Source organism: Bufo gargarizans, chromosome 1 (assembly GCF_014858855.1).
Source record: "Bufo gargarizans isolate SCDJY-AF-19 chromosome 1, ASM1485885v1, whole genome shotgun sequence".
NCBI classification, from domain to species: Eukaryota; Metazoa; Chordata; class Amphibia; order Anura; family Bufonidae; genus Bufo; species Bufo gargarizans.
The window spans coordinates 33,500,356-33,527,529 of record NC_058080.1 but is presented as its reverse complement, the minus strand read 5'-3'; the positions used below and the strand labels follow the sequence as shown (position 1 = coordinate 33,527,529).

The window sequence follows — 27,174 nt, the reverse complement described above, 5'->3', positions numbered from 1 at the left end:
TGAGGTTCTTTTGTTTTGCTTTCGTTTTGTCATCTCGTTAGCCTCTCTCAGCTGTCATGTAGTTGCACTGATTGCATCCCTTTAAATCCCTTCCCATACTGCATCACCTTGCGGTTTATACAACTTCCTGGAGTGTGTACATGCTGGATGCTACAAATGATCCTTCTACAGATAAGTCTGTTCATTGATTTGTGTTTTCCTGTTTGCTTGATCCTAGGTGACCCTGACTCCCTCCGTATTAAGTGTAGGGAGCCGGTGGTCGTGTCCCCTCACTATTATAGGGTGTTCAGGTGTCATACAGTCGAGGCACAAGGGCATGCAATTTTCTATCATAGAGATCTTTGCAAGGGCTTAGAAGACAGGGAGAGTTTTAGGGCTTAAATAGGGGTCACCCTTTTGTTCCTTAGTTTCGGATCAAGCCAGTCGGATCCTTATTTGTAACTTCTTGTTTTCTGTTACACCATCCGGGGACATTATATGTGTCACCCACAGATCCCCCCCACAACAGTGTCATCCACAGATCCCCACAACAGTGTCATCCACAGATCCCCCCCCACAACAGTGTCATCCACAGATCCCGACAACAGTGCCATCCACAGATCCCCACAACGGTGTCATCCACAGATCCTCCCCACAACAGTGTCATCCACAGATCCCGACAACAGTGCCATCCACAGAGCCCCCATAACAGTGCCATCCACAGAGCACCATTAGTTCAAAACCCACCAAAAGCACAACTTTTGGTTCAAAATATTTTTTTAATTTGGCTATTCCCCACCCCTCTTGTAATTGTTCCACTACTTGTGGGCTGCGCGACCATGAGTTCAATCACTTCGGTGGGCAATGCCGTCCTGCAGTGCGTGATCCCGCGAGACCCGCCGCTGTAGGACACGGGTCTCGCAGGATCACGCGCCGCAGGATGGGATTGCACACCGAAGTGACTGAACTCATGCCCACGTAGCCCGCAAGTAGTGGATCAGTGGAACAAGTACAAGGTGGGTGGGGGGATGATCTGTGGGGTTGCCCAGACGGCTAGGCCCTTCACAGTAGTTATTAACCCCTTTCAGCAGTCCCCCATTCACTGAAGGGGGGACTGCTGAAAGGGATTAATACCTACTGTGAAGGGCCTCCCCCCCTTCACAGTAGTTATGCCCAGATATGTGCCCCTTAACAGTAGTTATGCCCAGACATGTGTCCTCTCACAATAGTTATTCTCCCTCCAACCTCCAAATAACAATCATCCACTGTTCAACAGGCCCTTCTACTGTTTATTATGACTACTTACATAGCTTCTACAATCCCTCTCCGGATTACAGGCCAGCCAGCCAGGCCCAAAGCCTGCCAGCCGCAACCAGCAAGCCCACAGCCTGCCAGCCAGCAACCGTAATTGAGGTAAGAGGAGCCAACTTGGCCTAGGTATCAGCGAGCTATGTTGTGTTGCTATATTGTGAATAGCAACCAGAGTGTTGGAGCGACCCCCCTCCAGGCCCCATTAGACTCCATTGTAGTCTCTAATGGGAGGGGATTCTTTCGAACACACTCTCTAAAGGACACTGAGGCCTCTGCTAGAAAGACCCCTCTGCATGGCCCATTAGCCCTCAATTGTAGTCTATACTGGGGCCTGGAGGGGACTGCTTCTAACAGAGGCTCACTAATGGACGCTGAGATTAGATCACCCCATACGAAAGCATTGAATCAATGCTTTCCTATGGGGAAAAATCTGACCCTGGAGGTCATCATGCAGAGTGTGAGGACGTCCAGCGTCAGATACCAGACCAAAGGTCTGTTTTAAACCAGGAAGCCCTCATGTGGCTGCCAGCCACTAGAGGCTGACTTATTGCTGGAACGTAAACAATGCAGTTTCTCTAGAACTTTGCAGCTCGATTTGCAAAAGGGACACTGTACCCAGACCAGTTCAATGAGCTGAAGTGGTCTGGGTGCCTTTTGTGTCACTTTAACTTATTTAAAGATTGTGTAGGGTGTGACTGGAGGTGGGGCATGGAGGCGGGGCATGGAGGCGGGGCAAGGGTGGGGCATGGAGGCGGGGCAAGGGTGGGGCCTCTAAGGGGCCCTTGATTTATTTTGCCCGGGGGCCCTGAGGGTTCTCAGTCTGCCCCTGCTAACGGGCTTGCTTCCACTCTGCTGTCTCATGGGTGTGCTTCCTCCCTGCTGTCTCATGAGCATGCTGCCACCCTTGCCCTCTGATGATGATGCCCCCACTTCACCAGGCTCCTGTAATGCCCCAGAGTGGCATTACCACTTCTGAACCTAGCTACCATCTCTAATGGGCTAATGTCATGTCATCTGTATATTTATTTCAGATCCTCTACATTGTGCATTTCCTATTTTGTAACTGTTCATGTTATCATGCAATATGCCAGCAGGTGGCAGCAAACATGGCAGAGCTGCAGTCAGAAAGAATGGAACCTTCCAGTCCATTCTAAACCTCCCTCTCCTGTGAGATTAGACGTGCCCGTGCCCAAGCCAAGCCAGCTACAGCACCTTAAGCTCTGCTGGTCATGGAGGCCACAGCTTAGAGCCTCAGGAGCCAGGAAGAAAGTTCCCTGGTATAATTCAAGAGTCAGACTACAGAGAGATGTTGCAGCATAAAGAAGAAAGCTGAGTCACATGGATATCCGGTCAGCACAGCAGTGTCAGAGGGCAACAGATGTAGCAGAGATGAGTTTGCCTGCCAGAGTTTAATGCTAAAACCTGCTGGGACCAAGATAAAATTGGATGATTGTTTCTGATGAACGTTTATTCAAGTAAAGCTGCTATTCAACTTCATCACAATGTCTGGACTCAATTTATTTTTTATCCCCCAATTCAACTACCCCCTGATTGCCTGCATCGGAGCCAAGGCCTAAAGTCCAGCGTATCCAGGTAGGAGCACCGTGATACAAGTACACTTAAAGGGACATTTTTGGCCACCCTATACCACTCGGCCATTCCTACACCTGGGTACAACTGTATGCCTAAAATGGTCCCTGGGTAGCTTGTCTGCTTTGCGGCACTCCCACTTGTGATCGCCAACAATGTCATCTACATTGGTTTGTTCCTCACTAATGTCACTAGGGATGAGTGAATTGGTTTCGGATGAAGCATGCAAAGTTGATTGGCATTAAACTTTGTTTCAATAGTGTATGGAGTGAGCGCTCCGTACAGTATTAGAATATATTGGCTCCTATGAGCCGAAGTTATTACTTCGGGGAATAACTTCATACATTGATTTCTACTGTAAAAAAAAAATAACATTTCCCGAACTTGGGTTCAGTTCCAAGTGGCACCTGTCTCTTGCGCACGTCCCTCACCTCTCTCAACATGTGCTCCCAACCAACTGTCGTAATCGCTAGCTGCACGCCTAGACTAATCTGCAGTGGATCTCTCCTCCAAGTCTGTGCTGGCCTGTAACTGAAGACGGTCCTCAAAAGGCTCATCTATGCTGAAAAGTGGAGCAGAGACGGCGGCTACCATTACTTGGCTAGCAAAGGGAGTAGCAAAAGGCAAAGGCAGGTTCAGGACAGGTCAGGGCACAGAGACAGGTCCTGGGCCATGCCAACTAAGCGTGGTATCAACCCACCGATCCCTGGCTGTGTATATCTGTTGTCACCTGAGACGATGTTGAAGAGCGAGTCAACCATTCCAGTACAGCTGGACTGTTGGTCAAAACACAACCGCTGGATGACACTGGCAGCTCTGGCCTGTTGCTGTGGATGCTGCTAACCCCCCCCCCCCCCCACCCCCCAGCTATCAGGGCATGTTGAAAGTGATAGTTTGTACCAGCTGCAGGTTTCGCATCGCTGGTGTAGAGTAACTGAATCAGATTAAATATGAATGGCGCAGAAGGCATATTTGCCGTGCTGCCGCCGATACTCCAGCCCGCCCCCATTATAGTCAATGGGGCCGGAGCGTACCTCCAGCGGCACGCGTGCACTAGTGGCAGCAAGGATCCAGCAGGCTGTTCACCCACCGGAACAGCCTGCTGGAGAAGTCTGCTGCTAGTGTGATACTAGCCTTAGACCGCCTATTGAAACTAAGTCTGACGCTCAATAAGTCTATGTATAACAGAAAAGTATGAATGGCGCATCAGGTGAACAAGATAAATATGGTGAATACTAGACCGGCTGTTAATACTAAGTCTAATGCACAGTGGGGGTCATGTATTAAGAGCTGCGTTTTAGACGCTGGCCTTAATACCCCTTTAACTGGTGGTGGATTTGCTGAATTTATGTATAGACGCCGGTCTCTACATACCTTCAGCCTATCTACCGCATATCTAAATTTACGCCAGCTCCCTTGCTGCCATAAATTTAGACCATTTTCTTTTCTGCCCATGCCACACCCTGTTTTCTACATCTGACGTAAGTGGGGAAAAGTCACAGATTGCGGCGTAAATAACCTTTGTGTCGCAAGCTGCGACAGATATACACCAAAAAGTGGCGTATATCTGTGACTAGATAAACCCCACTAGGTCTATGTATATGAGAACAGATGAAGTATGAATGCTGCAGCAGGTGAACAAGATATTAGACAGCCTTTTAAGACTGAGTCTGACGCACACAGTAACAAAACATAATAAGTATAACAGAAATATATTAAGTATGAATGGCTCAGCAGGTGCACTAGACAAACGCAGCTAGATATTAGACCTCCTGCTGACAATGGGGCTGACGCACAGTAAGTCTATGTATAACAGAACAGATTAAGTATGAATGGAGCAGCAGGTGAACTAGATAAATGAGCCTATATATTAAAACAGCATGTTGAAAATAAGGGGACATTTATTAATAACGTCATTTTAGACAGATCTCCAGCAGCACCACCGCCGCTTCTAAATCCACGCCAACTCCCTGGCATAGAAAATGATGAATCAGACTGGCCTGCCAGCCCGTCCCCTTACCACACCCACACCTGGACCACTTTTTTAGAGTTGACATGAGCGGGGAAAAGTCGCAAAGAAAAGTTGCGAAAATAACCGCAAATAATGTGCACCAGAAATACCTCTTATAGACGTATTTCTGTCACAAAATAACCCCCTTAGTCTGACACATAGTAAGTCTCTTTATATATGATCAGATTAAGTATGAATGGCACCGCAGGTGAGCAAGATAAATGCAGCAATATTTTAAACCACCTGTTAGGACAGAGTCTGACGACAGTACCCAGATCAGCCCAAGTAGGGTGTTTCTGCCTACTCCGAGATCTCTAATGTCAGTGGTGGTGAAGGTAATGATGATGATGTGTCGATGGACGTCACGTGTGTGCCCACAATAGAGGAAGAGAAGGGGAGTTGAGAGGGAGAGACGGAGGAGCAGAGAGGGAGGAGAAGCAGGCAGAGCTCGCAGGGCACAGGAGGCAAAAAGGAGACTGCAAATTTATCTGGAGCAAGCTATCCAACATGCACGGTCACTTCTGGTGCTCCCAGTACACTGGCACATGGCTCTGCAGTGTGGACTTTTATTAACGTGTCAGCTGCTGACAATAGTGTTGCCATCTGCAGCCTGTGCTGTCAACGCATAAGTCGCGGTAAGCCCAACACTCAACTAAGGATGACCACTTTAAGAAGGCATCTGGCCCAGTGGGAGCAACACTGTCAGAACCCACAAAGCCACACTCCCGGTGCTCCACGTCCTGCCTCTTCTCCTTCTCCTCCCATTTGTCCTCCACTCCACCTTCCACCATGCTGTTGTCGCGTTCATCTGGCAGAAGGCAGGCTTCCGTGGCCCAAATGTTCAAGCGTAAAAAGTTGATGATGCCAGATAACTCTCTTGCTCCACGGAAGGAAATATTTCTCCCAGAAGGGCATCCCTGAAATATATGGCCATGTTCAACGGCAAGTGAATATATCTGTGGCACACAGTGTTGGTGCCAATATACATCTGACCAAAGACACGAAGTCTAGCAAACATGGGCAGGGAAGGTACATAACTTTTACTGCCCACTGGGTGAACCTTTTGACGGCTGTCAAGCATGTAACCCGTGGCTCCTGTATGGATTTGGTGTCACTTCCACGGATTGCATGCAGGCCTGCCTTTTCTTCTCCTCCGCCTACTCCATCCTCCCTCTCCTCCTCGGCTGACTCCTCCTTTTCCATTGCTACCACCTCTTCCGCTGGTGAGATGCTGCCATGTTGTGCTGCGGCTGGAAGCCAAGAGCCACACAGGTGCTGCACTCCTTTCAGCTCTGCGGTCACAGGCCGATCAGTGGCTAACCCCGCTCAATTTGACAGTTGGTAAAGTGGTGTGCAACAACTGTGCCAATCTGCTGAGCACCCTGAAAAAGGGCAAAATAACACACATGCCATGCACGGCACACATCCTGAACTTAGTCATGTAGTGATTTGTTGCCAAATACCCCGGGGCCCAGGAAGTCTTGAGGCAGACCAGAAAAATCTCTGGCCATTTTAGAAGATCCTACACAGCCATGGCTCGCCTTGCTGACGTTCAGTGGCAACACCACTTGCCCGTCAGATGTCTGATTTGTGAGAGCCCGACGTGCTGGAACTTCACCTTGTATATGCTTGATAGGCTTCTTTTCACCGCACCAGTGGTTGCTCATGCGCGACGCATGCAGACTTCTGCGGCCATTTGATGAGATCACCAAACTGGTCAGTCACAGCCAGGAGCATAAAAGCCTTTTCTGTCAGGTGAATGCCTAATTTTTGGGGCCTGTACTGGCAGACAGTAAAATTTGTATCCAGTGACTACCTAATATACCTCCAGCCACATCATCACCAGTTCCTTTCTGTCAGATGAATGCCTAATTTTTGGGGCCTGTACTGGCCTACAGTAAAATTTGCATCCAGTAACCGCCTAATGTACCTCCAGCCACATCATCACAAGTTATTTTCTGTCATCTAAATCCCTAATTTTTGGGGCCTGTACTGGCTGACAGTAAAGTTTGTATCCAGCGACTGCCTAATGTACCTCCGCCGCGAATGCACAGTTTGCAAACATTTGATCGCGAACGCGCATTCACAAAACGTCTTGTTGATGTACGTCCATCACTATTCATCTCTATTTCACCTACAGAGCGCAGTTCACACAAGGGGAATCAGGCTTCAACAGTTGGCAAGTCCACCAGCTTCCTAGCCTGTAACCATGTAGGTTATGTTTCCAGGCATAACTCCCTCAGACTGACAGTCTGGGATCTCTTTTATTTCCCCCAGTGATGATGTCAGCAAGCCTCACCTGGGATCATCTCTGGCTAGCAAAAGAACGTGTACTGGAGGGGTTGTGGACTGGTAAGTCCCAGTATAAAACCTACCTACCAGTCCAAATAAAATCCAGCCCAGAACCTAAACAAACCTGTCTCGGCAAACTACACTTTGCTGAAACCACTGCAACTTTCTGGATTTCAGTTCTCTCACTCAGCTGAGATATCTGGGTGAGATACAAACGTTGTCCTGCATTTCACCGTATACATTACCACAATATATACTGTACAGACCAAAAGTTTGGACACACCTTCTCATTCAAAGAGTTTTCTTTATTTTCATGACTATGAAAATTGTAGATTCACACTGAATGCATCAAAACTATGAATTATCACATGTGGAATGGTGGCCACCCGACGGTTTAGAGAGGATGGGCAGGGACTGGTGGTCCCCCCCTTGTTATTCCCTTCTTTTGCATTAGTTCCCCCCTGGCCCCGTTTGCAGAGTTAGTAAAGGGTTAATGCAGGGATCCGGTTCTGTGGGAGGAGACGGGTGTCAAGCAGGGCATATAAGCCACTGTCCCACCTCTTCTCTCCCTCTTTGAGCGGAAGCGCTTTGTCCTCCCTCCCTCCCTAGTAAGTTAGCAGTTTGTTCTTTGTTTCAAATGGTGAGTTTGTATGTGGTTGCGGTTGCGCTGTTTAAGTAGGCGAGGTGCATTGCTGAATTTGTAAGTCACAGCTGGCGGCAAGTTATTACATCAGAAAGGTGTTGGAGGAAAATGGGTGGATCTGCTCGCTGGGAGACCAGCGGCTGGCAGAGCGCACGGTGCAAGGTTTATGGTTTTGCCGTTTGAATAATTAAAAATAAAAGGGTTAAAAGATGAACGGTGTCAGTGTCTTTATTAAGGAGGTTTTATGGGATTGGTATGTGGGGCCAGAAGAAGGATGGAGTTAACCCCCTCCCCCATTCCTAATGGTACCAACAGTCTTATACACATAACAAACAAGTGTGAAACAACTGAAAATATGTCATATTCTAGGTTCTTCAAAGTAGCCACCTTTTGCTTTGATTACTGCTTTGCACACTCTTGGCATTCTCTTGATGATCTTCAAGAGGTAGTCACCTGAAATGTTCTTCCAACAGTCTTGAAGGAGTTCCCAGAGATGCTTAGCACCTGTTGGCCCTTTTGCCTTCACTCTGCGGTCCAGCTCACCCCAAACCATCTTGATTGGGTTCAGGTCCGGTGATTGTGGAGGCCAGGTCATCTGGCGCAGCACCCCATCACTCTCCTTCATGGTCAAATAGCCCTTACACAGCATGGAGGTGTGTTTGGGGTCATTGTCCTGTTGAAAAATAAATTATGCTCCAACTAAACGCAAACCGGATGGAATGCAAGATGCTGTGGTAGCCATGCTGGTTCAGTATGCCTTCAATTTTGAATAAATCCCCAACAGTGTCACCAGCAAAGCACCCCTACACCATCACACCTCCTCCTCCATGCTTCACAGTGGGAACCAGGCATGTAGAGTCCATCTGTTCACCTTTTCTGCGTCACACAAAGACACGGTGGTTGGAACCAAAGATCTCAAATTTGGACTCATCAGACCAAAGCACAGATTTCCACTGGTCTAATGTCCATTCCTTGTGTTCTTTATCCCAAACAAGTCTCTTCTGTTTGTTGCCTGTCCTTAGCAGTGGTTTCCTAGCAGATATTCTACCATGAAGGCCTGATTCACACAGTCTCCTCTTAACAGTTGTTCTAGAGAGGTGTCTGCTGCTAGAACTCTGTGTGGCATTGACCTAGTCTCTAATCTGAGCTGCTGTTAACCTGCGATTTCTGAGGCTGGTGACTCGGATGAACTTCTCCTCCGCAGCAGAGGTGACTCTTGGTCTTCCTTTCCTGGGGCGGTCCGCATGTGAGACAGTTTCTTTGTAGCACTTGATGGTTTTTGTGACTGCACTTGGGGACACTTTCAAAGTTTTCCCAATTTTTCGGACTGACTGACCTTCATTTCTTAAAGTAATGATGGCCACTCGTTTTTCTTTACTTAGCTGCTTTTTTCTTGCCATAATACAAATTCTAACTATTCAGTAGGACTATCAGCTGTGTATCCACCTGACTTCTCCACAATGCAACTGATGGTCCCAACCCCATTTATAAGGCAAGAAATCCCACTTATTAAACCTGACAGGGCACACCTGTGAAGTGAAGACCATTTCAGGTGACTACCTCTGGAAGCTCATCAAGAGAATACCAAGAGTGTGCAAAGCAGTAATCAAAGCAAAAGGCGGCTACTTTGAAGAACCTAGAATATGAGATATTTTCAGTTGTTTCACACTTTTTTGTTATGTATATAATTCCACATGTGTTAATTCATAGTTTTGATGCCTTCAGTGTGAATCTACAATTGTCATAGTCATGAAAATAAAGAAAACTCTTTGAGTGAGAAGGTGTGTCCAAACTTTTGGTCTGTACTGTACATATATATATTAACGGATTAATGTTAGTGCTGCAGCAGGTGAGTCTGACACACAGCAATTATTTGTATATTAGAACAGATTAAGTATGAATGCTGCAGCAGGTGAACAAGATAAAGGCAGAGATACATTAGACTGCCTGGTGACAATGAGTCTGATGCACAGTAAGTCTATGTATAACAGAACAGATAAAGTATGAATAGCGCAGCAGGTGAACAAGATGCACAAGTCCAATAAATTCAGCCTGCACTGTCCCTACAGTCTCAAAGAAATCTCCCTGCACTGTCCCTGCACTCTCCCTATCCAATATTCTTTTTTATACGTCTCTCGCTATGCTCATCTCACAGTGAAATGACGAAGATCCCATTGATTGAGGCTTTTTAGGGCTGTGACATCACAGGCAATGGCTATCTGCTGATTGGCTAGCTGCACAGCATTATGGGTAATATTGCATTCCAAAGCTTCTTACTTTCACTATGTAACACGCGTAGCAGCCATTTTAGAAAAAATCAGATTTGTTACCACAAAGTGCGAGACAATTCAGCTTTGTGGCAAATCAAAGTTTTTCTAAACTTTAGATTGAATTCTGCTTTGGCTGCTTTGATTCGCTCAACACTAATCATTACCATCATCACCAGTGGTAACACAGTACTGCGACTCATACTACCATATGCTGGCTATATTGCATATCTCTCCTTCTGAACATGGGATGAAGTCATAGTGGTTTATAGGTGGTATCTGTGGTAAGTAGACCCTCTAGAACATCATTACCATCATCACCAGTGGTAACACAGTACTACCACTCATACTACCACACGCTGGCTATATTGGATATCTCTCCTTCTCAACAATGGATGCAGTCATAGTGGTTTATAAGTTGTATCTGTGGTATGTAGACCCTCTAGAACATCATCAATAACAATCAAGATTAGCGAATTTAAAAAAAAATTGATTTGGCTGGTTTGTCAAATTTTTTGAAAAATTTTGCTTTGATCCGAATTTATTTGCAGCAAATCACATAAAAAATGGTTATTTCCTGGCTGCAGAGAGCCTTATAGCGGTTTAGAACACTGTGCCTGTATAGCGGGGTAGAGCACTGTGCCTGTATAGCGGTGTAGAACACTGTGCCTGTATAGCGGTGTAGAGCACTGCGTCTGTATAGTGGTGTAGAACACTGTGCCTGTATAGCGGTGTAGAACACTGTGCCTGTATAGTGGTGTAGAGCACTGTGCCAGTATAGTGGTATAGAACACTGTGCCTGTATAGCGGTGTAGAACACTGTGCCTGTATAGCGGTGTAGAACACTGTGCCTGTATAGCAGTGTAGTACACTGTGCCTGAATAGCGGTGTAGAACACTGTACCTGTATAGTGGTGTAGAACACTGTGCCTGTATAGCGGGGTAGAGCACTGTGCCTGTATAGCGGTGTAGAACACTGTGCCTGTATAGCGGTGTAGAGCACTGCGTCTGTATAGTGGTGTAGAACACTGTGCCTGTATAGCGGTGTAGAACACTGTGCCTGTATAGTGGTGTAGAGCACTGTGCCTGTATAGTGGTGTAGAACACTGTACCTGTATAGCGGTGTAGAACACTGTGCCTGAATAGCGGTGTAGAACACTGTACCTGTATAGTGGTGTAGAACACTGTGCCTGTATAGCGGTGTAGAACACTGTGCCTGTATAGCGGTGTAGAACACTGTGCCTGTATAGTGGTGTAGAGCACTGTGCCTGTATAGTGGTGTAGAACACTGTGCCTGTATAGCGGTGTAGAACACTGTGCCTGAATAGTGGTGTAGAACACTGTACCTGTATAGTGGTGTAGAACACTGTGCCTGTATAGCGGGGTAGAGCACTGTGCCTGTATAGCGGTGTAGAACACTGTGCCTGTATAGCGGTGTAGAGCACTGCGTCTGTATAGTGGTGTAGAACACTGTGCCTGTATAGCGGTGTAGAACACTGTGCCTGTATAGCGGTGTAGAACACTGTGCCTGTATAGCGGTGTAGAACACTATGCCTGCATAGTGCTGTAGAACACTGTGCCTGTATAGCGGTGTAGAACACTGTGCCTGTATAGCGGTGTAGAACACTGTGCCTGTATAATGGTGTAGAACACTGTGCCTGTATAGTGGTGTAGAACACTGCGCATGTATAGCGGTGTAGAACACTGTGCCTGTATAGGGGTGTAGAACACTGTGCCTGTATAGGGGTGTATAACACTGTGCCTGTATAGTGGTGTAGAACACTGTGCCTGTATAGCGGTGTAGAACACTATGCTTGTATAGGGGTGTAGAACACTGTGCCTGTATAGAGGTGTAGAACACTGTGCCTGTATAGCGGTGTAGAACACTGTGCCTGTATAGCGGTGTAGAACACTGTGCCTGTATAGCGGTGTAGAACACTGTGCCTGTATAGAGGTGTAGAACAGTGTGCCTGTATAGCGGTGTAGAACACTGTGCCTGTATAGTGGTGTAGAACACTGTGCCTGTATAGCGGTGTAGAACACTGTGCCTGAATAGCGGTGTAGAACACTGTACCTGTATAGTGGTGTAGAACACTGTGCCTGTATAGTGGTGTAGAACACTGTGCCTGTATAGCGGTGTAGAACACTGTGCCTGTATAGTGGTGTAGAGCACTGTGCCTGTATAGTGGTGTAGAACACTGTGCCTGTATAGCGGTGTAGAACACTGTGCCTGAATAGCGGTGTAGAACACTGTACCTGTATAGTGGTGTAGAACACTGTGCCTGTATAGCTGGGTAGAGCACTGTGCCTGTATAGCGGTGTAGAACACTGTGCCTGTATAGCGGTGTAGAGCACTGTGCCTGTATAGCGGTGTAGAACACTGTGCCTGTATAGTGGTGTAGAACACTGTGCCTGTATAGAGGTGTAGAACACTGTGCCTGTATAGCGGTGTAGAGCACTGTGCCTGTATAGTGGTGTAGAACACTGTGCCTGTATAGCGGTGTAGAACACTGCGTCTGTATAGTGGTGTAGAACACTGTGCCTGTATAGCGGTGTAGAACACTGTGCCTGTATAGCGGTGTAGAACACTGTGCCTGTATAGTGGTGTAGAGCACTGTGCCTGTATAGTGGTGTAGAACACTGTGCCTGTATAGCGGTGTAGAATACTGTGCCTGTAATAGCGGTGTAGAACACTGTACCTGTATAGTGGTGTAGAACACTGTGCCTGTATAGCGGTGTAGAACACTGTGCCTGTATAGCGGTGTAGAACACTGTGCCTGTATAGCGGTGTAGAACACTGTGCCTGTATAGCGGTGTAGAACACTGTGCCTGTATAATGGTGTAGAACACTGTGCCTGTATAGTGGTGTAGAACACTGGCCTGTATAGCGGTGTATAACACTGTGCCTGTATAGGGTGTAGAACACTGTGCCTGTATAGGGGTGTAGAACACTGTGCCTGTATAGGGGTGTAGAACACTGTGCCTGTATAGCGGTGTAGAACACTGTGCCTTGTATAGCGGTGTAGAACACTGTGCCTGTATAGCGGTGTAGAACACTGTGCCTGTATAGCGGTGTAGAACACTGTGCCTGTATAGCGGTGTAGAACACTGTGCCTGTATAGCGGTGTAGAACACTGTGCCTGTATAGCGGTGTAGAACACTGTGCCTGTATAGCGGTGTAGAACACTGTGCCTGTATAGCGGTGTAGAACACTGTGCCTGTATAGCGGTGTAGAACACTGTGCCTGTATAGCGGTGTAGAACACTGTGCCTGTATAGCGGTGTAGAACACTGTGCCTGTATAGCGGTGTAGAACACTGTGCCTGTATAGCGGTGTAGAACACTGTGCCTGTATAGCGGTGTAGAACACTGTGCCTGTATAGCGGTGTAGAACACTGTGCCTGTATAGCGGTGTAGAACACTGTGCCTGTATAGCGGTGTAGAACACTGTGCCTGTATAGCGGTGTAGAACACTGTGCCTGTATAGCGGTGTAGAACACTGTGCCTGTATAGCGGTGTAGAACACTGTGCCTGTATAGCGGTGTAGAACACTGTGCCTGTATAGCGGTGTAGAACACTGTGCCTGTATAGCGGTGTAGAACACTGTGCCTGTATAGCGGTGTAGAACACTGTGCCTGTATAGTGGTGTAGAACACTGTGCCTGTATAGCGGTGTAGCGGTGTAGAACACTGTGCCTGTATAGCGGTGTAGAACACTGTGCCTGTATAGCGGTGTAGAACACTGTGCCTGTATAGCGGTGTAGAACACTGTGCCTGTATAGCGGTGTAGAACACTGTGCCTGTATAGCGGTGTAGAACACTGTGCCTGTATAGCGGTGTAGAACACTGTGCCTGTATAGCGGTGTAGAACACTGTGCCTGTATAGCGGTGTAGAACACTGTGCCTGTATAGCGGTGTAGAACACTGTGCCTGTATAGCGGTGTAGAACACTGTGCCTGTATAGCGGTGTAGAACACTGTGCCTGTATAGCGGTGTAGAACACTGTGCCTGTATAGCGGTGTAGAACACTGTGCCTGTATAGCGGTGTAGAACACTGTGCCTGTATAGCGGTGTAGAACACTGTGCCTGTATAGCGGTGTAGAACACTGTGCCTGTATAGCGGTGTAGAACACTGTGCCTGTATAGCGGTGTAGAACACTGTGCCTGTATAGCGGTGTAGAACACTGTGCCTGTATAGCGGTGTAGAACACTGTGCCTGTATAGCGGTAGAACACTGTGCCTGTATAGCGGTGTAGAACACTGTGCCTGTATAGCGGTGTAGAACACTGTGCCTGTATAGCGGTGTAGAACACTGTGCCTGTATAGCGGTGTAGAACACTGTGCCTGTATAGCGGTGTAGAACACTGTGCCTGTATAGCGGTGTAGAACACTGTGCCTGTATAGCGGTGTAGAACACTGTGCCTGTATAGCGGTGTAGAACACTGTGCCTGTATAGTGGTGTAGAACACTGTGCCTGTATAGCGGTGTAGAACACTGTGCCTGTATAGCGGTGTAGAACACTGTGCCTGTATAGCGGTGTAGAACACTGTGCCTGTATAGTGGTGTAGAACACTGTGCCTGTATAGTGGTGTAGAACACTGTGCCTGTATAGTGGTGTAGAACACTGTGCCTGTATAGTGGTGTAGAACACTGTGCCTGTATAGTGGTGTAGAACACTGTGCCTGTATAGCTGGTGTAGAACACTGTGCCTGTATAGTGGTGTAGAACACTGTGCCTGTATAGTGGTGTAGAACACTGTGCCTGTATAGCGGTGTAGAACACTGTGCCTGTATAGCGGTGTAGAACACTGTGCCTGTATAGCGGTGTAGAACACTGTGCCTGTATAGCGGTGTAGAACACTGTGCCTGTATAGCGGTGTAGAACACTGTGCCTGTATAGCGGTGTAGAACACTGTGCCTGTATAGTGTGTAGAGCACTGTGCCTGTATAGCGGTGTAGAACACTGTGCCTGTATAGCGGTGTAGAACACTGTGCCTGTATAGTGGTGTAGAACACTGTGCCTGTATAGTGGTGTAGAACACTGTGCCTGTATAGTGGTGTAGAACACTGTGCCTGTATAGTGGTGTAGAACACTGTGCCTGTATAGTGGTGTAGAACACTGTGCCTGTATAGCGGTGTAGAACACTGTGCCTTGCAGTAACACTCATAGGGAGTCTGCTGTGGTAGTGAAACAATACTGTGAGTCCGTATGACATGCAGATGACAGGCGTCGCTCTTAGGATCACTGCACACGTCACTTATTGGGGCAGTCACGGGGCCACTCCTCTTACACTGCCGTCAGCTGATTCCACATAGATGTCTACAGAACCTGTTCTATTAACCCCTTATACAAGTAGAGCCCCCGACAGAGTGGAGAGGGGGTCATAAGTAAGTTTCTGTTGACGTCACTGATTATTTTGCCCCTGTCGGTTGAGCTTCCGCCTTCACTCGGTCACATTTATTTTTTCCTTTTTTTCATAGTTCTACACCCCAAAAAAAGAAATATAACAATTAAAATTCACTGCAGGACGACTAATAGGACGTACTTATATATCCTATTAATACACCCTGTAAGTGGCTGTAGTACAGATAACTGCACCGCTGAACGGCAAATATGTTTTTCTTTTGCCACTAATTCACAAAAAAATGGGCTGTAATTTTCCCACTTCACCACACAACGGCAAATAAGCCTCTTTTTTTCCACTAATACAAGCCAAAAAATGCTTTAAAACATAAAACTGCACCGCACAAGGGCAAATAAGACGTAGAAATATCTCCCTGTAATAACCCTGTTAATGGCGGTATCACACAGCACCTGCACCCTAATAACAAGAGCGGTTTGCTGGAATTACAGAGCTGTATGATGGCAATGTGGCTCCGCAGTCAGTGCAGCAAGGTGTAATAGGATTGTTCCTGTTCCCCAGGCTGTAACCTCCCCGACTGAACCCTGTTCTACAGAAATGCTGTGGATGATTCCTCCCTGTCCTTTCCCTGCAGCTTGAATGATCTTTCCCTGAACTTGTAAATAGTTTTTTCTTAGTACAATGAAGTCTTTCCTCGCACTGTCCCTAGCGCCTGCTGACGTTTCTCCCTGCACTAAGTACACTGGAAAATGGCTGAATGCAAGATGACTAAGGCTATTTATAGGGCTGTGACATCACAGGGTTGGCTGCATGCATGGCATTATGGGTGATCCCGCCTTCCCAGAGTTCCTTGCTCCATGTCCTAACATGCCAGCAGCCATTTTAGGAAAAAATGCAATTTGTTACCATGAAGCGTAAGGAAATTTGGATTCAGTGCGGATCAAATTTTTCCAGAAATTCGGATCAAACTCCACTTTGTCAACTTCAATTCGCTCATCTCTAGTCATCATGGTTCTGATTTTGAGTTGTCACGAAGAAAGCCAGGATTGGATTCCTTGATGAAGGAAGTGGAGCAGTTCCTCCCCTGTGTGACTCTGTGCTCCCAGGGAAACTCAGTGCAGAACACCTGACACCTCCGTGCCCTGCACCTGTGGTATGCTGGAGTGGTACTGTGAATTGTCGCTGCAGTGGAGGCTGAGGACAAGGTCGAGGATAAGGAGGAAGAGGCAGACATTGTCACAGGACCAACAGCGTGAGAACGTGGAGGCGGAAGTGTCGTCACCTGGCCAAGTTGCTGGTGTGGCTGTGCAGGAAACACATTCACCCAGCTGGCCCTAAAGGACATGTACTGTCCTTGACCGTAGTTACAGCTCCACACGTCAGCGCTTCCGTGCACTTTGGCAGACACCAACAGGCTCAAGGACCTGCCCACCTTCTGTTTTACATGTGTATGCGGGGCTGGTACTGCCTTTTTGGCAAATAAATGATGGCTTGGGACTTTCCACCTCAGCTCGGCACAAGCCATCAGTTCTCTGAAAGGTGCAGAGTCCAACACTTGGAAAGAGAGGGACTGCAGCACCAGCAACTTGGCCAGGAGCACGTTCAGCTTCTGCGCCATTGTATGAGTGCAATCATACTGCTGTCTCTTGGCAATCGCTTCGGTGATCGATTGCTGAAGAAATGACTGACAAGGAGTAGGAGGAGGAGGAGAATGAGCATCTGAACCAGCAGATGATGGGAAGGACAGACAGCTTCCTTCAGCTGAGGTGGTGGAGCCTTGTCTGCCTGAAATAGGTTGCGTGCCACTTGTTGATGCTGCGTTTTCTGCGGCAGGCTGGATTACCACATTGGAGCCATAATCTCTCAGGCCAGTTTATGGTGATGCTGCATATATACATATATCCTGAGCCATGAGTCTGACCGCTCACAACACCAGCTCTCACGCCACTCTCCTCATCACTACTTGCCCGCCTACCAGAGGAAGCAGTGGATGTCTCCTTCGAATCTTGGCTGGGCAGTAGCTGATGACTGTCCTCTAGTAGCTCTTCCTCATTGTATAGTGGAGCTGAGCCCACAGCATATAGTACTTCTCTGGCTGAGGAAACAGAAAAGGACAGAGGCAGGTTGAGGACAGTTGAGGGCACAGGGCCTGCTCCCCGGTCATGACAACTAAGGGTTGTGTCTGACGAACCCACCGACTCTCGCTCGGGGTCTCTGATGTTACTTACAACGAAGCTAAAGTTCAATTCAACCATTCAAGAACCGCTGGGTTGGTGTCACGACACGACCCTAGCTGACACTGATAGCTAAGGCGTCTCGAAGTGACCCCTGCTGCCACGCCCCATTACTGTGCTGAGAACTGTGCCTGCACCAGAAACATTTAGGCCTCTGCCACTCCTCTGTGCAGCGTCTGGCACTTCTCTGTCTGACATACTGTTAGATCTAATAAGTAAATAAAAAGGAAATGTAAACACCTCTAATTTTCTCACTTCACCACACAATGGCTAGTAAGCCCTTTTTCTTTTTTCCCACTTGTAACGGATCTCCTGGCACCCCCCGACTGGGTACCTCCATTGATGGATGCTCCTAGTGCTTCCCGAGGGCTCCAAGCACTCCGCTCTACACCATAACCACCACAGGAACAAGGAACAGGAGCAGCTCTTACAAGAGCTAGGAGTAATAGCCAGGGGAGTATACAGCGTATAGCAATCCCCATACACATGAGACGAGGCTCTATAGTGAATGTAAAACAGGAACTCTTTAATGGGTTATTTTTCAGCCTTTTATGCAGGTCTCCTAGCAAGGGACACTCCCCATGGGGACCTTGTAGAAGACTGTGACAGTTTATATATTAGCCAATCACATGCATTTACAGTATTGAAACCTTCCCAGCAATTGTACACAAAACCCCCTTCCCTTTGTCTTTGACACAATCAACAAAATACAATTACCAAAACACAATGGGCTCTGCCTGTGATACAATTACCAAACATAATGGGCTAACTTAATCACTCACAGGCAGAAAACACACATTTTTCCCCAAAACACAGAAAACACCTCAAAACCCCACACATCCCCATAATTTATACATCACCCAGATCCGAGCAGGGGTTCCCCGAATTCCATGGAAGTCACATTTGGCCGACCGCAAGCATGGCTTTCCAGCCCAAAGCAGTTCCACAGATTTAGGCTGTGCGGCCGGTCTGTCTTCTCCTTCAAAGTTAGTATATGGGCCATTATCCTGAGGCCAGAGGCGGGCAAACAGGCCCCTCCAAAACACAGTGGCGAAGTTATTTTCACCACACGACTAATACAAGGCAAAAAAATGCTTTAGAACATATAACTTTACCGAACAAGGGCAAATAACACCCCAATAACAAGAACTGTTTGCTGGAATTACAGAGCTGTATAATGGCAATATGTATCTGCAGTCAGTGCAGCAAGGTGTAATAGGATTGTTCCTATTCCCCAGGCTGTAACCTCCCCTACTGAACCCTGTTCTGTTTCAATACTGTGGAATGATTCCTCCCTATCCTTTCCCTACACTTCTAATGCTCTTTCCCTGAAATTCTATTGAGCAAAATATAAGTTTTCATGTCTTTCCTAGCACTGTCCCTATCGCCTGCTGACGCCTCTCCCTGCACTAAGTACACTGGAAAATGGCAGAATATAAAATGGCTGCTGCTATTTATAGGGCTGTGACATCACAGGGCTTGCTGTCTGCTGATTGGCTGCATGCATGGCATTATGGGTGATCCCACGTTCCCAGAGACCCTTGCTCCATGTCCTAACACGTGCAGTAGCCATTTTAGGAAAAAATGTGATTCATTACCACGAAACGTGAGGAAATTCGGATTCCGTGTGAATCAAATAATTCCTGAAATTCCAAATCATTCCTGAAATTCGGATCAAATTCCACTTCATCAACTTCGATTCGCTCATCTCTAATCATCAACAATAGTAACACAATACTACAACTCATACTACCACATACCGGTTATATTGGATATCTCTCCTTCTGAACATGGGACGCAGTCATAGCAGCAGGTGTGAATTGTTGGTCTCGCCATTTTCCGGCTTCCAGGTAAACACGGGTCTGAGCAGCGGGATACTGGGACCTGATGGAAAAGAGAAAATGCACAAATGCGATAATAGTAATGAGGAGACCTAGAAGGGTGGACTACAGAAAGTGACGTCACCATCATAAGAAATAAATGGAGACAGCACCAGCAGTTCTGCAAATATTACAGAGTGACGTCAGCAGGTCCGATTTCTTCTAGCTTTAGGTTACAGACATATATGAAGCATAGCGACTAGAGTTGAGCGAACACCTGGATGTTCGGGTTCGAGAAGTTCGGCCGAACTAGGAAATGTTCCGAACTTCTCGAACCCGACCCGAACTTCGTCCCGAACCCGAACCCCATTGAAGTCAATGGGGACCCAAACTTTTCGGCACTAAAAAGGCTGTAAAACAGCCCAGGAAAGGGCTAGAGGGCTGCAAAAGGCAGCAACATGTAGGTAAATCCCCTGCAAACAAATGTGGATAGGGAAATGAATAAAAATAAAAATAAAATAAATAAAAATTAACCAATATCAATTGGAGAGAGGTTCCATAGCAGAGAATCTGGCTTCATGTCAGCAGAGAATCAGTCTTCATGTCATAGCAGAGAATCAGGCTTCACGTCACCCAACACTGGAACAGTCCATTGTCAGATATTTAGGCCCCGGCACCAAGGCAGAGGAGAGAGGTCCCATAACAGAGATTCAGGCTTCATGTCAGCAGAGAATCAGTCTTCATGTCATAGCAGAGAATCAGGCTTAACGTCACCCAACACTGGAACAGTCCATTGTCAGATATTTAGGCCCCGGCACCCAGACAGAGGAGAGAGGTCCCATAACAGAGATTCAGGCTTCATGTCAGCAGAGAATCAGTCTTCATGTCATAGCAGAGAATCAAGCTTCACGTCACCCAACACTGGAACAGTCCATTGTCAGATATTTAGGCCCCGGCACCCAGACAGAGGAGAGAGGTCCCATAACAGAGAATCAGGTGTGGGCGTGGCTGGTTCCTGCAGCCGCAGAGTGAGGTTGTGTGTTTGCTGCAGCTCCTGAACTTCCACCTCGTTAAGGCCCCAGGGAGATTTCCAACATCTTAATCCCCTGGGCGGAACCATGCTTGTGGGGAGGTTTTTCACCTTTCTCCCCAGCCCAGGCCCTGCCGCTCCTTAGGGAGTTGGTGGAGGCCTGGAGGTATGTCTCCAGTTGGGACCCAGGATCCTGCTTCCCGGGGTAGGCCGGCGGGAGGTAGGGGAGGCGAGTTACCGGCCTCTGCACCATCATCCATCTCAGCGGTCAGAAGATCGAGCAGGGGTCATGCTGTGGTGTCCCCTGCAGCCCCTGGGAGCGGGGCTGTGAAGACCACCAGCAAGTCCGGGAGGGTGGATGGTAACCCTGCAGGTGAGCGGAGTGTTCCTTGGGGTTGGCCAGGGAGGATGGAGACTGACTAGAGCATCAAAAGGCCCCAGGAATCAGTTTTCATGTACAGCTCCCGTATTGCGGCCTACCTCAGGGAATATGAAGACACTGGCAAAGCCTTAAAAAAGCTCAGAAGCTACATAAAGCTGGAAAGAGTAAAGGCGGCGGACAAGGCTTCAAAAAATAAAAGACCTGGGATATCAGAGAAGATAAAGGTCCTAAAAGAAAAGATAAAAGAAATGGAAGCAAGGAGGGCAATTATACTGGAAAGTAGTGGTCCCTTCCAAGAAAAACTTAAAAACGAGGAAAGATTTTTCGTCATGGCCCAGGGAAGTCTGCAAATGGCTGACCCCCCAGACGATGAGGAAGAACCAGAGGCAGAGAAAAAGGCAGAGAGAAAGATAGAGAAAGAGGAGCAGGCCATGGACACTGGAATCACAGATGAACAGGTGTGCCTGCCTCTCACAAGCTCAGAAGATGAATTTGAAAGTGGAAGTAGTGGAGTCGGGGGAGGCCTCATGGTTGAGATTAAACGCCTGGAGTCACCCCGGCTCCATGAAGGCAGTTTTTTGTTTGGAGAAGAACTTCCAGATGAGGATGAAGATATTGAAAAGAAAAAAAAGAAGGGAAAAAAGAAGAAAGAAAAAAGCAGAGTGGAGGTGAGATATGTGTATGTTTCTCACCCCCAGCAATCGGGGCAGGCTGAAAAGGCTGCTTGGATTGCAACCCCCACCATCCTTCCAGCCCCGGTCTCTGCTGTGGGACCGGGCGACGGGAGTGGGGAAAAAAAACACGAGGTGTCCAAGATGGCGGAGGACGCCGTCCTCACTTGCAGTAGTGGCGGCGGCCCGAGAGAAGGTGGGATTGAAAAGTCCAACACGCAGGCATTGGGGGCGGCGAGTTGGGAGGGTGGAGGGGGCTTTCCGGTGACGCGGCTAACAACGGCCGTCCCCGCCGCGGTCCTAAACACGCTGAATGGGTGTGTGGTGGACCTGGGGCGAAGTGACGTGGTGGGGGTGGCTGCCGTGGCCGGCGCTCCTCCCCTCTCTCCCATAAAGAAGGCTCCAGGTTTCCCTGTTTTCTCCTCCGGTTCCGCTGCTCCAGTGGTGCCCGTTGCTCCACCCTCCTGCGCCACAGTGTTGGTGGCGGAGAGCGGTGCTGCGAGGGTGGTGGGCTGGCCGGGGGGGCTTGTCTGTCGGTGTGTCCCTAGATGAGATTGAGAGCGCTCCTAAAGGACAATTTAGGAGTGAAAAGCATCGGCTTGCTGAGCGCAGTGGTGCCACGGCACGGCGCTTCTCAAAAAGAACAACTCTTAGGAGGAGGGGATGTGTCTCCCCCTCCTCCATGGCCGCCTATGTGGCCACCGGTGTCATTCCCTCCGCTTCTGCCTCTGCCCCCAGCGCTGTATCAAGCGCAGGGGTGGTGGGGGTAGTGACCACCAGTGCCCAGGTTCTGTGTGGGGCAGGTGGTAGCAGAGGGAAGGATAAGAAGGGTAAAAAGGATAAAAGTGATGATATAAATAAAAGCAATGTAAATAAAAGCAATGTAAATGATGTAAATAAAGTGTCAGCTGGCCCAGCAGTGTGTATGGGGTCCGATGTGATTGAGATAGTCCCTGTAAAGAAAGTGGTCATCCAAAAGGGTTGTGGAGGGGGTGTTAGTTTAGGGATCGCTCCGGGTCCAGATGGGGGGGTGAATGCGGGGGGTTGCCCTGCTGCTGGAAAAGTGGCGGGGTCCCCCCGTGTGGCCCCCTCAGAGGGATCCGGTGCGACAGTTGAGGCAGGTAGAGGGGGTGGAGCCGGTTCTGCTGCCCCTCCTGCGTCTGTGGCGCCTGGCAGAAGTTATGCCAGTGTGGTTGTGGCCGTAGGGGGGGAGGGGCTGGCCTCTTTGGCTTCCTCACTCTCACTCTAATGGTGACTTGCAGCGGCGACTGTTGGAGGCCCTCAAAAAGGGGGAGAGCTCCTTTTCTGTAGAGGGAGAGAAGGTGGAATGTTCATTCTGGTTCAACAGACATGGCGTTCGGACCTTCCGAGAACAGAAAGGGGGCGAGACCACCTGGTCTTCGCCCACATCCGGCCCTGGAGCCAGACGGAATGTGGTCTGTCTCAAGTGGAGTAGCGATGAAGCTTGCCTTACTAGAAAGAGGGTAGTGGAGCTCCTGCTTGGGATGGGTTTCAAGGCTACTGACATCTTTGCCTTGATCCACCCTTTTGGCTCCAAGGAGTTTGACGTCAGCTTTGTCCGGCCGGAGGGGCTTGAGCTCTTCTGGTCCGGATATGAGCTGGTGAAGAACATGCCGGACTGGCGTGGTTTCGTTGCAAAAGCGATAACCCGCCAGAGTGAGGTCAAGAGAGTGACCGTTCTGACCCGTAACAAGTCGCTCTCTTGTATTGACATCATGACCTGGCTGGGAAGGTACGGAGAGGTCCAGGGAATACCAGCCAAAAACCTGGACGAGTTTGGCATTTGGTCGGGTGCCTGGACGTTTAATATCAAGCTTAGGCGTCTGGGCAGTACAGTTTCCCACATTCCATCATCTGCCTTTATCGGCCGAGACAGGATCTTGGTTTTCTACAGGGGGCAGCCTAAGCTCTGTCACAAGTGCGGCAGCCCCACACACTTCAGCGCCAGCTGCCAAGTGCAGAAGTGCGCATTGTGTTGGGGGGACAGGTCATCTCACTGCATCTTGTGTGAAGATTAGATGCAACCTGTGTGGGGAGCTCGGGCACCCCTTCAGTCACTGTCCTCTCTTTGAGGCCAATGCGGCCCGAGCTCAAGCAGGAGCGGGCCGGGAGGTCCCTTCAGCTGAGGCGGGTACTGGCAAAGGCAGTGGAGTTAAGGGGTCAGTGAGGAACCGGAACAACCTGTCCCGGCAGAGGCGGAGAGAGAGGCGTCAGGCGGAGAGTTAGGCGGAGGAACCCCGTCCTGGGGTGATGCCCGCTCCTTCCCAAACGACTGCCCCTCCTGAATCCGAGACCCTAGGGGGCAGCGAGCTGGAGGAGGAGATTGAGAGACTGGATCGGGTCGAAGAGACTCTGTCCTCGCACTACGAAAGTTCTGCAGAGGGTAGTGGGCAGAGTCCCAAAGTAAACGGAAACGGCGTACTAAAAAAAGATCTAGCCCGACCAAAGTAGCCAAGGAAGGTGTAACCGTCTCCCCTCTGGAGCTCTCCAACCGGTACCTCATCTTGGATGAGACCTCTGCCTCCTTTGCTGAGGAGGAGGTTGAAGGTGAGGGGCCGGGGGCGAAGGAGGGAGAGCCTTCAAGGGGCCCCGCGCCCCCCTCTGGTGGGGATGCAAGGTCCTCAGGAGGGGTGGCAAAACCGGGCCCTGAGACTGAGAAAGCCAGGAGTGGTGCGCAGAGGGAGGTGGTGGTGGCAGAGATGGATACCACTATCTCCCTCAAGAGAGGTTGTGCTGCTCTAGAAGGCAGCCCCGGGAGGGGGAGAAGGATGGGAAGAAGGCCGTCTAATTTAATTACTCTTTATGGAGTATCTACGTCTACATCTATATCTACGGGCCCCAGTCCAGGTGGAACAGGAAATGTCTCTTTATGAGGATTAAGCCTTTCCTTTTTACAAGCCGGCAGGTGGTTTTTGGTGGGGACTTTAATACTGTCACAAGGCCCCAAGACAGGGGAGGCACCAGAAACCGGCTGACTTATGATAGTATTTTTCTGAATAGAGTAGCTAGTGAGACTCATCTGGAGGATGTCCACATTAGGCATACCCCAGGCCACGGGGGTTTCACTTTCTATAGAGGTAGTCAGGTCAGGTCTAGAATAGATAGTTTTTTTTTTGAAGGAGGAGGCTACCTTTTCGCCCTTAAGGGTTGTGGAGGCGGAATTCTCCGATCACTGTTTGATTATGTTTTCTCTGAATATTTCAGAATCCCTCCAAATGGGAAGAGGTTATTGGAAGCTGAATTTGGGTGTCTTGGAGGAAGCAGAGGTGAGACAATCCTTTGAGGACTTCCTTCAGAGTCAGGTACCTTTACTGGATCTCTGTGATACTAAGTCAGAGTGGTGGGAGATATTCAAAGATCGAGCTGAAAAGTTCTTCTGCCGACTCTCGAGCCTCAGGTCCCTGGACAGGTATCGCCTGTATCAGGGTCTGAGGAGGAAACTCGAGCATCTGGTCTTGACTGGTCCGCAAGGATATCTCCAGGGTGAAATCTTTGCTCAAGAGGTGCCAGTATGATAGGCACACATCTTTAGTTTTTGAGAGGGACTTTGGGAGATACCGCTCGCCCGACCCCTACAGAAATTGTAAGATCCTTTTACTCGTGCCTCTTGGTGAGGAGGGATCTGGATCGGGACAAGATGTTGGCTTTCCTGGCTGGGGTCACCCCTGAGTCAGGAGCTCACCTCTCTTTTGACGGTTTGGTAGAAGAGATCAGGAAGGAGGAAGTTATCCTGGCGGTGGAAGGGTTAGCTCTGAAGAAGTCGCCAGGCTCGGATGGCTTAACATCCGAGTTTTATAAGACCTTTAAGGACTCTTTATGTCCCCTCTTGACTGAGGTATTCAATGAGTGTTTATCCTCGGGCACTCTGCCTCGGTCAATGAGGAGGTCAGCTTTGATCCTTCTATCAAAGGGTAAGGATCCGAGCCGTATTGAGAACTGGCGTCCCATAGCACTTCTTAATACGGACAGAAAGATTCTGGCCAAGATACTTTTTAATAGGCTGGTGAAATTTGCACCCCAACTCCTTTCGGTGGCTCAGCATTGCTCGGTTCCAGGCCGCAGCACTTTGAGTGCTATACTCGGTGTCCGAGAGGCAGTGGAGAAGAGTAGAGCAGGTTACTGGAGGGGGTACATGCTGTCCTTAGATCAAGCAAAGGCATTTGATTGGGTGAACCATGAGTACCTCTGGTCGGTCCTTCTGAAGTATGGCCTGCCGGGGGGGTTTGTCGATTGGTTAAAGATCTTGTATGCAGGGGCAGAGAGTTTCCCGCTTGTGAACGGTTGGTCTGGCTGCTCTTTTGAGGTTGGGTCTGGCGTCCGCCAGGGTTGTCCTTTGAGCCCGCTTTTATACGTGTTCACGATTGATCCCTTTCTTAAGCGGATCGATCGTGGACCGTTGGCGGGAGTCGGGATGGATCGGGCGGCGCCGGAAGCCACTCTGAGGGTAGTAGCGTACGCTGACGATGTTACCATTTTCGTATCCTCGAGAGGGGAGGCGGATACGTGATGTCTGAAGTGGATCGCTACTCGGAGGCATCCGGGTCCCTGATCAATCGGGAAAAGTGTGAGAGTCTCTGGCTGGGAGGGGGTGATCCAGTTTTTGATCTCCCGGACACCCTCCCAGGGCCCAAGTCGTCAGCCAAAGTCCTAGGCATCCATTTTGGCCATGGGGATTATCCCACTCAAAATTGGGACAACAAGCTTAAGATCGCCGCTCAGAAGGTCGACCAGTGGAAGGGTTGGTCTTTGACCCTCAGGGAAAGGGTAAACCTGACCAAGACGTACTTACTCCCTTTGCTTATATATTTGGGTAGCGTGTGTATCTTGCCAGAGCCTCTCTGGACTCGGGTTTATAGTCTGTTCTTACAGCTCTTATGGGGTAATAGACTGAACCTGATCAAAAGAGAAGTGACTTACTGCACGAGGAGACTAGGGGGGTTATCTATGGTCAACCCCGTGGTGTTTCTTGTAAACACCTTTGTTAAAGCGAATCTGGCGAACCTCTGGATGGAGAGGGCTTCTCCGTGGGTAGTCTCCTGCTAGGGGTGGTTTCGGCCTTTCTTCCAGGAATGGGAGACAGGAGGGCGAGTGAAGGACTTGCGTACGCCTCACGGATATCTTCCGGCTTATGTCACCCCGATTCTGAAGGTGATCCGCCGGTGGGGTTTGGAGGTGAGGGAGATCAGGACTCTGTCAAGGAGGTCCCTTGACGAGAGGGTCTTGTTGTCCCACTTCCAGAAGCCCCTGGCCCTCAAGGATTGCCCAAGCCGGGATCTAGACAAGGGGGTACAGTTGCTAAATTCTGCAAGGATACCCTTGAAGTTTTGGGACTTGGCTTGGCGCTGCTTTCACGGGAGGCTGTATGTGAGGGACAACTTGAAGTACAGGAACACTGATGAAAGGGGTTGTCCACGGGAGGAGTGTGGCTCCATACTGGAAAGTATGGACCACTTCCTGCTTCAGTGTCCCTTTAATACAGAGGTATACCAACGGGTGGGAGCTTCCATTGGCTGGCCTAGGCTAGCCAGCCTCTCCTACGCAGAGTGGGCTTATGGAGTGCTCAG

General features: G+C 49.0%; 1 protein-coding gene across 1 annotated transcript in view; it reads right to left on the bottom strand.

Annotated features, from left to right (window-relative positions):
- LOC122924362 (vomeronasal type-2 receptor 26-like) overlaps positions 1-27,174 on the bottom strand; it is a 200,240-nt gene that overhangs the window by 8,812 nt on the left and 164,254 nt on the right. The window contains exon 6 of the mRNA XM_044275386.1: positions 19,447-19,570. Coding sequence (XP_044131321.1) covers positions 19,447-19,570 — 124 coding nt within the window. The remainder of the gene's footprint in view (positions 1-19,446; positions 19,571-27,174) is intronic.